Source organism: Anarrhichthys ocellatus, unplaced genomic scaffold (genome assembly GCF_004355925.1).
Source record: "Anarrhichthys ocellatus isolate YVR2014 unplaced genomic scaffold, GSC_Weel_1.0 scaffold28, whole genome shotgun sequence".
Lineage (NCBI taxonomy): Eukaryota > Metazoa > Chordata > Actinopteri > Perciformes > Anarhichadidae > Anarrhichthys > Anarrhichthys ocellatus.
This window is the reverse complement of record NW_022280058.1, coordinates 1675649-1686431: the sequence shown is the minus strand read 5'-3', so window position 1 is coordinate 1686431 and position 10783 is coordinate 1675649. Positions and strand designations below refer to the sequence as shown.

Below are 10783 nucleotides of genomic sequence, written 5' to 3'. Positions count from 1 at the left end.
TGTGTGTGTGTGTGTGTGTGTGTGTGTGTGTGTGTGTGTGTGTGTGTATGAACAGTAGTATTGGGAATAGGAGTTTCATTGCAGCTAAAGCCTCATGTTGGACGCTGCGTACATGGAGACAGACGTTTTAGTTCCCCCACTGTGTTCAGTACTGGTGCTTCATTCTGATGCTCATCGCTGTGTGAGAGTACGTGAGGCTTCACGACTCCAAACCGAGCGACCCGACGGGATACGCTGTTCATATGCCAGCTTGAATCAGCACACACTGGCTATAGTCAGGCTTTTCATAAACAGTTTTCAGAGTATCCCGAATATAAATGAAATATTATTGTGCATGCGAACACACTGATTGTCTCTGTGTGTCAGAGCTTCCTGCTGGGCGTAACAGGTTATTGGAGCAGCAGGCCAGTCAGCAGATGTTAATTTGAAGCAACAGAAGTGAAAGAGAGATTTAGGTGGGGGGGGGACGACAGAGCTGGTGAATGATGGGGAGAGATTGGATTGGTGGAACAGAAGGGAGATAAAGGAAAATAGGAGGCGAGATGATGAGGTGCTGAGGAAGGAGGATTATGTTCAGAGGCTGGAGGGAGGAGGCAAAGAGAGTGAGGTGATGGTGTCGTCGGTTGCTTCACTTAGCAATATGTTTTCACATTTACATTCTATGGAAATTCAGTGCAGAAAGTGTTTAGTTGTGCCTGTGCCCCAGGAGGCAGAGCACGTTGTCCACTAATCACAGGGCTGACTCCTCCTCTCCGCATGTTTCAGTGTCCTTGAGCAAGACACTGAACCTCAAACTCGTTTATTCCTCCATCAGTGTGTGAGAATGAGAGGCAAACTGTAAAGCTAGTTAATGAGCAAAACTGAAATATATGACACTCCCACAAAATAAAACTCAGTCTTAGTTAGTCTTTCCACTGTCCTTTAATCACTATCACCAACTCCGGTTTGAGAATAATTAACAGATATTAAAAAGAAGTAACAGTAACACTGACGGTTTCACTTTTTACGAACCCTGTTTTCCACCAAGTGTGACACACCAGGGGAAGAAACACGGACAAGCATACTCATCTATAGCTAATGGGAGTCTGATCAGCTATTTCAGCAGAAGCAAAGCTAATGAACAAGAAAACCATCAGATTTACAACATATATACGTTTAGGCTACATGTGTGTGGTATAACACACTAACAAGGTCACTCAATTAACTGCAAAGCATCATTTAAGACCAAGAGAAGACACTTAAGATATACCTTGATATTGTAAACACCAGGTTCCAGATGATATTGAATCTTATATCACAAGTAAGTAAAGTACTAATTTTAACTGCATTATGATGACGATGATGGTCTTTATCACCACTAAATCTATATACGTCTCGATACAGAAGACTATACACACAGAAACATGCAGTATGGTGATTGAGGTTGACAGTCAAGCAAACCTTTGACCGTATCTATCACCATCAAGGTATAGAATGAAGCTGGACTTTTAATCAAACATGCTGTAAACAAGTTGTGCATATTGAGGTTCATAGAGCCAGTAATGTGTCTCATTCTCACACCAATACACGCACACATTCACATCTACGAACAAATTAAGTTCCCAGTCTAACACAAGCACACAGACATCCCATTTGTTCATTAGTTGTTGCACTGACACCACGGTCTGAAAGACTGCGTGGGTGGTGCTTTAGTTTTCACTGGACTGTCATCATTTGTTAAAGCCTCGCTAAAATGAAGCCACGTTTCACACCCATTTACAAACTCTCACACACACACACACACTTCTGTATGACTGTGTGTGTTTGTCCTCTCGTCCCCTGTGCTATCAGTCTGAACGTTAGGCAGTGGTTTTATCTGAGTTTCAGGGCAGAACAAAGTACTCGCAAAGAATTAGTGGAAGAAGAAGAGATAACACAAAAAAAAAGCGAGATGAGGACAGAGAGGGATCGGGTACCAGGAAGTCAAACAAAACGAGATGAGCCGTGAGCAAGTGCAGAGCTGGGAAAGCTTTGAGGACGATAGAGATAGATGGGAAGAGAGAAAGAGAGGCAGAGTGTAAAAGTTGAAGATTGAGAGAGGATGCTGAAAACAGGAATAGATCAACAGGGCCTTTAATCCCAAAATAGTTTCCGCCCTTCTCCGCCTTCTTCCTCATCCCTACTTACCTCCCCGCCACTCCCTTCTCCCCCGCCTGGTTGTTTGAGGTGATTGAAGAAAAGAGATGTGTGTAGCCTCCGCGTATACAACGCACATACAGCAGTGTGTGTGTGTGTGTGTGTGCATGGGGACACATTGTGATCCACAGACAGACGGATGATGTCCATTACCAGGCCGTGCTGTCCGGAGTCAGGCGGAACAGCTGCAGCCAGATCTCACTGATCTATCACTGTTCTAATGAATCTGTTAACAGTCAGGCCTGACCAATCGATCTCTGAGCCATTTAATCAGCTGAGCCATTATTCTGACAGAGACCCAAACCGGTCTTGCCCACATGAGCGATCGCTTTACATATATTCATGGGCATAAAGACACGGCATGCAAACACTTATACATACAGACACTGAGTCAGTCAGCGTGGACGTGAGCTGTTGTTTATTCCAGCAGCAGGCGAACACGCAGCGTGACTGAATATCCTCTCATAAGAAGTAAACGAGATGAGCATTCAGGTAAACAGAAACAATTTGCGAGTGAGATACTGCAGGACGTTTAGATAATTATCAGGTGTTTGGCTGATCTGTTTCTATTTCCTGTATTAGGGCATTTAATTGGTGTCGGAATATCGGCCTCTCTAATGTCAGGATTTTTCTGCATGATATCATTTTAAATTGCTCATTTTTGGGTTTTGAACAATTGGTGTGACATAAAAAAAAAGCAATCTGATGGAGTCACCTGGAGGACAGGGGAGTTTTGATGGACACTGCACAATTACCTGATGAGTAATCGCTCGCACCACATTACTTTTGTTGATCAGATTCTAAAAATGGTTTGGCCACGGTGACTGTTAGGACGGAGTTGGACACCTCTTCTGAATGTAATGTTTTCACTTTGTTTCTTTCCCTTTTTCCTTTAAACTGCAGTATAAATTAGCAAAGAGTTTCAGTCTCACAGGTTCAATATGTGCTTGCCTCGGCTCTTTCTGGCTTTAAAGACTGTTCACCGACTGTTCCATATCAGTTTTAGGCACGTCAGACAAGCGTTGTCATTGGTTGGTTGTGATACTGATGGTGAAATCAAATGTCAGTTTTGGAAAGTGAGTCTGAGATAGAATGTAGATATTAGCAGTAGCATTATGCTGGCTTTGGTTTCTGATTAGTTGGTTTGTAAACGTTGGTTGTAGAAATAATCCTAACTTGCAGCTCTTAAGAATATATTGTATTCTTGTGTGTGAATACTTTGATATGATATAATGTGGGTTTTTTCGAGGGAGTTCCCCAAAGGGGATTCTCTAAATTCTTGGTATAATAGTCACATTTTTGCTCCACTCCAAAGACTTTGAGTTTCTAAGCGAATGTCTGAAAGAAGTGCCCAAAGAAACCCGGACATGTTGCCCTCCATTCATCTGACACCTTCCTGCAGACTTCGCTGCCATGCTGTGTGTAAATGAATGGACTGGTGTCAAAAGCAGCAGCCACGCAGGGAGCAGCGAATGCTTAACTGGAAAAACACTTGTTTCTAAAGGAGGCACTTCAAATTCCGCATCCTCTTATATATGAGGCTTATTTACTTAAGCCGAGGGTCTCTTAGACCCCGTCAAGTCTTTTTGGAAAAGAGATAAGGAGTAGAGAGCAGTGGCGTAACGGACCGTAGTTGGTCCGTGATCCATACGGAAGGTAACCACTATAGACGACTATAACGGCGAACTAGAAGGATAACATGAGATTTTTGACCTTTACACTGAATTTCAGGGCGGTTAAAATTATATTTTTTAGAAACCGTGGTGAAAAAAATTGCCTGGAACCTTGTATACTAGCTGCTATAACAAATTAATAACAAACACGGTCTGCATCAGCCGATAATATGGCTTATCGATGATTGCCAATCAAGCCAACAAAGAAAAAAGATTTCTAAAAGTGATATTTTCCCTGCTTATCCGATCCGTGACTCGAAACCGCGATAGTATCCGCACCGTGAGTTCTGTGACCCGTTGCTGACAGTGAAGCAGGCGAGTGAGATGAGGCAGTACCCTGCAGCATACTGGATAAAGACAAGGAAACGAGGAAACAACCTGATTTAGTAATGATGCATCTCCTCTTTCTTGTCTGTCCCGGTCCCTTCTCCATCTGGTATTTCAGCCGGAGGTGGTAGGACACACAGCAGCACCACATCACTGCCTTTTAAAGCCCCACCTTCTTGCTTCAGCTTTCTCATGTCTTCCCCGTGTCTTTCATCCCTCACGTCCCCTCTCGCTCTCTCTCTCTCTCTCTCTCTCTCTCTCTCTCTCTTGCCTTTTAATATTTCTGCAAGATCAGAGGCTTCCTATGTTTTTCTCTCTGTCTCTTATCAGAGGCGCAAACTTGCGGAAGCGGCACTCTTCTGTTGAATTGGAAATGATTTCTCTTCTTTCCGTGCCATCATTAGGCTCACACTATGAATTCAACATTTACATTTATTTCCCACTGAGAGTGCCATGTAATGACACATGGCACTCATGTTATGTTTTGATTTTACATTTCCCATGTACTTCTGTTGTTTCTTTTTAAGGTTTTTCTTTTTTTTATCAATTTCAATGGCTCTGTTTTATTCACCGTCTCATTCGTGTGCTCTTTGTTTGACTCTTCAGGTGATAAGAGGTAATGTTTAACAAGGGATCGCTGGGGTTTTTATCTCGAGTGCAGGCATCTGTTTGGGCACAAACAAACCTGAAGTCTGGAGAGAGGCGATGAGAAGAGAAGAGAGTACAAATTATGTAGGGAAAAGGGAAGAGGAGGAAGAAAGGCGGGGATAAGCTAACTTTTTTTTTCTTTCTGACAGTGAGCAAAGAGAATGTCAAAACCTGGTGACATTTGGGATTCTAAACAAGGATGATTGACACCAACTTTTACCTGCATGTGTATGGGAGACTGGGCTGTGTGTGTGTGTGTGTGTGTGTGTGTGTGTGTGTGGGCATGACTGACATGGTAAATTGGAAAGGTCAGCTGGTGCTGGTGTTTTGCTACAGACAGGCAGACAGCAGGAAGAGTCCACATTTATGGAGAGAAGGAGAATCTGAGCAATGGATGGGATGGATGAGCAGAGCGTAGGGTTGTGGAAATGCTGCGATGTAACACGTAACCCTGCTCGCTGCTGTTTATATGCTGTGTATAAATGATAACCCTCCTAAATTCTGGTCCGTTTTACAAAGTGCTACTAGATGGGGGAAACGAGAGGAAAAATACGGAAAATTTTACCATCTGGGTCCGTCGGGAGTTCCACCGAGGTCTGAGGTCAACTCTCCAGCCAGCTTATTATTTTACCAAACAGTACTGTGTGTGTGTGTGTAGACGGGGTCCACGCATCCTTGTGTTTTTGTCTCTGTGAATGTGTCAGGATTGGAAATTGGAGTGTTGCCTTTGTATGGCCATTGATATGAATTTCAAATAGGTGCGTGTCAGTGTGTGTTTTAGAGCAAGATAAAGGAACAGAGTGAAGGGAGAGTGAGATTGACAGGGTAAATTGGAATGGTAAGGGGGTTTTGGGGGGGGTTGAACTCTGGGTTTAAAACAGCCGAGAGAAAGAAAGAAAAGACCCAAATGTGTTGCTAAAAAAAAGAAAGTATCCTTTGGCTCGGGGAAGTGTGACAGCGGATGGGGAGAACGAAGCGAGGCTAAACAGGAGACTAGATTGTCACCGAAGGCAAAGCGGTGTCTGGTTGTATGTAGATGGGAAAGGAAGCAAGGAACACCCGGCGGGGCTGGTTGTGTGTCGAGAGGAGGGGTGAGTCATGGAGGGTATGGGGGTGCTGCAGCAAATAGGTGAGTCCCCTGCACAGGTCAGCTGGGATGGTAACACAGCGAGACATGACACACATAGCAACAGCAGCATTTAAACACGTGGAAAGTACAGCACACACAACAACACACAGATACTGTACTTATTCCCTGCTGTACGCACACAAACACACAGCAGACAGAGGACACGGTGACCTGCTTGTTTCTCGGCCCTTCAGGCTGCTGAGTGCCCAATGGGTGAATCTATGAATACAAATCATACTCAAGGCCCGAGACACACTTAGGCACACGCTAATACTTTCACATCACCTCAGACTGTATTTTAAAACACATCACCTTCGATCAACCATGACACTGAGAAGTGGCCATGTTTCGTATCCAGTTATAGTCATGTACCTCCATTAAATGCAGCAAGCTGGACACACTACAGAGCTGCGCAGCTGATGCGAGAGACCAGATGTCACAACACTTTTTGGAGTCGGACGCTGACAAAACAGAGGTGGTTATCATCGGCACTGAGCGACTCCGTGATCAAGTCCAGCCACTGCTCTGTCTCCTTATCCCAAATATCCACTATAATAATCCACTTTGCAATCTCACTCATGGCCTACAAGGCTTTACAATGCCCAGCACCAGAGTACATAAGTGAACTCCTTACTGTCCAAAAAGGCCTCTTAGCTCTGCGGGGTCAGGCCTGCTAGCTGTTCCAGAGTCCAGGTTAAGGTCAAAGGGTGATGGAGCGTTTGCTGTACTGGCAGTCTCCCAGTTTGATCTGCTCACACTGTTTCTGCTGAAGACAACCACCTGATTTTAAGTTGCACTTGTTATGCCTTTTGGATGATTTATTTGAACATTTCTTTTATACGGTGTTTTTAACTGTGTGCTTGTATCTTACTGTTCTCGATCGCATCCTTTTCCTTCTTTTTATTGATGTCTATGAAAAGCACCACTCATATTTGACATGAATAGAGGGCTGAGCGTTGGATCAGAAAAGCATCATCGGCCTGCACTACCGCCGTTCTCTCTGCAGTGAAGCGCACATCAATAAACACATTGATTAAGACAACAAATGATACAAGGCCTGTTTTCGCAACAATGAGGGAAGTGAAAGTTACCGGAGAATGTGTCGAGCGGACTCAGCTCTACGAGCGTCAGGCGCTTTGTTGTGTTGTGAGCACACACAACCGCTCTAGCTCACGCTCGCTCTGTTGTCCCCTGACGTCCCCATTGTTTCTCTGTTCCCGTTTGAAACTGAAGATGACTCGGTGTGACACATCATTTGAATACACACGCAGGATGGCATGCCCCCAGACCAAAGCCTTTCTGTTTGTGTGTCAGTGGGCAATTGTGTGTGTGTGTGTGTGCGCGCTGACCCTCTTTTTAGACTCTCCAAAATAATAGTCTTCCCAACGCTGCTACTTAACAGCACACACTGTGCTCTAGTTAAACGGCTGTGTTTACAATGGGTCCGGGCAGCGTGCCTTGATCTGTAGAGAACGGTATTGCGCTTACCTGTGCATCAGCATCATCTGAGCCAAGTGTTTCTGGCCCTGATCCAAGCGAGTCCACTCTCTCTAGTGGATCGCCTCACATCAATTTCAGGAGTCACATTCTCCCGGTTAAACTTTCACTCACATCATATCGATGATTTAGCTTTATACACTTCATAGTTTTGAACCAGGACCTCCAGTATTTGGAACAAGCGGCGCTACGTGTTTAATCATCATTTCGGTAAATAGAGAGCGTTGTCAAAATGAAGTCTTAAAGTGGCAGGATTTTGATTTTAAACAGATATGATCTGATGAAAAAAAGCTATTCATCCGACCTTTAATGCCGACTTTGAGCACTCAGTTTCTGATACGCTCTGGACACGTTTCAGTTGATACCAAGAAGTCCTGAGTTTCCATAACAACCCTTGTTCAAAACAGATTAATATTTATTTTGAGCAGAAATAAACTTCTAATCCCCCCTCCCTCCGCTTTCTTTCAGTACGTTTGATTGCTGCTTTTGTTTTTCTTCCTCGTCAGCTTGCTTGCTCACTCTTCATCACTTGCCACACACACATGCACACACTCTCGGAATCTAAACACACATACGCACAAACACACAGCCAAGGGTTGAGTGAGCGTCTGAGCGGCTGGATAGCAGTGTGGAGGGGTGGTGTATTGATAGATGAATGGTGACTGTAGATTTCTCTGCTAGTAGAATGTCAATGCCGTCATTTTCTCGCAGCCTACAGTCTTGCCACCTCCAGACTTCTGACAGATACAGGGAGAAAGGCAGAGGGGGAAGATAAAGGGGGAGAAGAAAAGAGTGAATGAGCGAGACAAAATTCGGTGGCTGGCAGTTGATGGATGGGCTGCAAACAGCTCGTCTTCCTCTGGACTCCATGATAACATGCCGTTCCCTCTTTCTTTCTGTCTCTTCCTCCCTCTCATCCATATCTTGCTCTCTGTCTGTATTTGTTGTTTTCTCCTCCTCAGAAGACTCTCCTTTTCCTGTGCGCCTTCCCAACTCTGAGACGCCTCAGAGTTGTCGATTTGTGGAAGCCTGTATTTTCTTGTGCTTTTAAAAAAATGTGTATTAGCTAAATGTGTCATTTTGCTGCACCCCGAGGAACCACTTGAAATCTAAATTACATATCTCCTGTTTTCCTCTTTCTCCGTCTCCCCTTTTGTCCCACTTCTCTTCATCCCATTCTCTCCGGCTGATGGACAGTTGGCAAGAAGAACCGCGGGTCGACAGGTAAAGAAGCCATTAACATTTACATTATCTTCCCCTTCTCTTTCTCTCTCTCCCTCTCTATCTAAAGAGAGAAATAAATATTGCTGTGACCCTTCACTCCCCCCCCCAGAAGGTCAGAGCTGAGGGCTGCTCAGCTAAATGCTTTGCTGCATGTCGTATTGGCAGTGGTGGTGGGCACAAGCTGTAAAAGATGTTCCACCAGCGTAGTTTCACAGTTTCTGCCTCGTTGCCAGTAAGACAAATCTACAGCGGCACACTTCTAACCTCAAGGTCAGCCTCGGGCTGGGCAATAATGCAGTGTGATGATATGATGTCTTTCAATGGAATCACATATAAACCAATTCCTCAGAAAATCTGATGCGAACAAAACGTCACGGTTTGTCCAGAGTTGTCCCATTTTTAAGTTAGGTGTCTCGAGTCCCGACAAATATCGTAAAACACTAAAATGTCCCAGTTCTCACCACAATTAAGATAATAATCAACTTGATTTCAGTGCTGACATAGACCCTTATCATGTTCTGTCCGTCTCATTAGTACCTCATCAAATATAAGAACATATTGCACCACATGTATGAATTCAACATATCGTCTGTCTGTGTGTCATTCGATCAATGTAATGTTGTGGAGGCTGTTCCTATGACGCCTGCGACTCCTTTCAGAGTGGTTAGCTGTCATGCCGAAGAGAAAGGTGTCTTTTTTAAAGAGCTTTATAAAGAGCTTTCTCCTTCCTTCGTAAAGTACTCGGCAATGAAAAAGTTTCCATTTCCGTGCTTGTGTAACAGTTTCGGGATTTGAAAACACAGTCACCCTCATTTCACCCCGATTCCACCTGAAACTGTTTATGCTCTTTTTGCACTTAAGTTCTTAATTAAATGAGAAAATACTCATTTGGGAACATTACAGCAACTACAGACGGATTCTGTAAGAACAGCAGCAGCAGTACTGGTGTCGGCGTAGCTTTTAGAGAGCCATGTGGCAGCAAAAAGACCGAGAACAACAGCGACGGGTCTTCGGATATTGCAGTGGGAAGACTATTCTGTGTTACTGTGGTGGCAGACCCAAATTTGACTGCCTGGTCTAACTCGCGGGCTTCACTTTTTTCCCCCACTTCTTTAGGAAACATTCTGTCTGCTACACACATGCTAACTCATTTTCCCCACAGCACCACTTGAGCGTCGATCACCGAGGCGCCAGCGTTCCTCTCCGCCACATTTCAAGCAGACCTCTCGCTGCAGAAACAGACCGGGCCAAAGTGCTTAGAAATGCCACAAGAGTTTCTCTCTGCTGATATGCAAACACTGAGTTACAGAGAACACAGAGCGCTTGAGCCCTCTAATAATGTTCCTTCATGGGCACACATACTGCCATTGCTACGATTTCCCGACGTAGTTCTTCTTTTAGAGTACAAACTCTTTGTGAACGCTTGAGCGCCTTATTTTTTTCTTTTTATGTAAGAATTAATCCCATGAGCCGCTGTCGTGTGTTGTTGATTTTCAGAATTAATGAGGGATAAAAATAGTTAAGTTTTACTTTTCTTCACTGTACCAAACCAAGTTTGCGAGCACGAAGCAATCGCACTTGCCCTTATTCCAGTATGGTGATGATGAAATGTTACCTCATTATGTCATTGTGGGTTTTGTCAAGCAGCTCCCCAAAACAAACGCAACTGATATAATACTCAAAATTAATCAAATAATAATCATTGAGCTCTCCCGAGAGCTCAACTCCCACGCTGCCTCTCCATTACTGCTACATGTTTCTCGCTTCTTCTTCTTCTTCTCTTTCTTTATCGTCTCCCCATCTCCGCCCTCCATCACTTATGTGGCGCGATGACAGAGATAGATGGAGGATTTGGCAGCTGAAGGAAGAGATGAATATTTTAAATCGGGCATCTTTCTCGCTCCTCTCACTACTTCACATTGTCTGTGCCTGTCTCCCCTTGGGGCTTGGATCTTCTACTCTTGGTGTGGTGTGGCTTTATATGTGTCTGTGTGTGTGAGGGGGGGGGGGGGGGCATGTCTTGGCTTGTGGTTTCATATTGGCATTCTAAGGCAAGTGCAGTCAGACGGTGACACTTAGCTGTCAGCATGCAGCATTAATGAGTGCAGTG

At 44.4% G+C, this 10783-nt stretch overlaps 1 protein-coding gene across 2 annotated transcripts in view; it reads left to right on the top strand.

Annotated features, from left to right (window-relative positions):
• LOC116392010 (protein sidekick-1) overlaps positions 1–10783 on the top strand; it is a 199486-nt gene that overhangs the window by 105409 nt on the left and 83294 nt on the right. Inside the window, exon 6 of one of the 2 annotated variants that reach the window (XM_031863097.1) lies at positions 8647–8673. The exons of the other annotated variant lie outside the window; for it this stretch is intronic. Within the exon in view, the coding sequence (XP_031718957.1) occupies positions 8647–8673 (27 nt within the window). The remainder of the gene's footprint in view (positions 1–8646; positions 8674–10783) is intronic. 2 annotated transcript variants of the gene reach the window in all.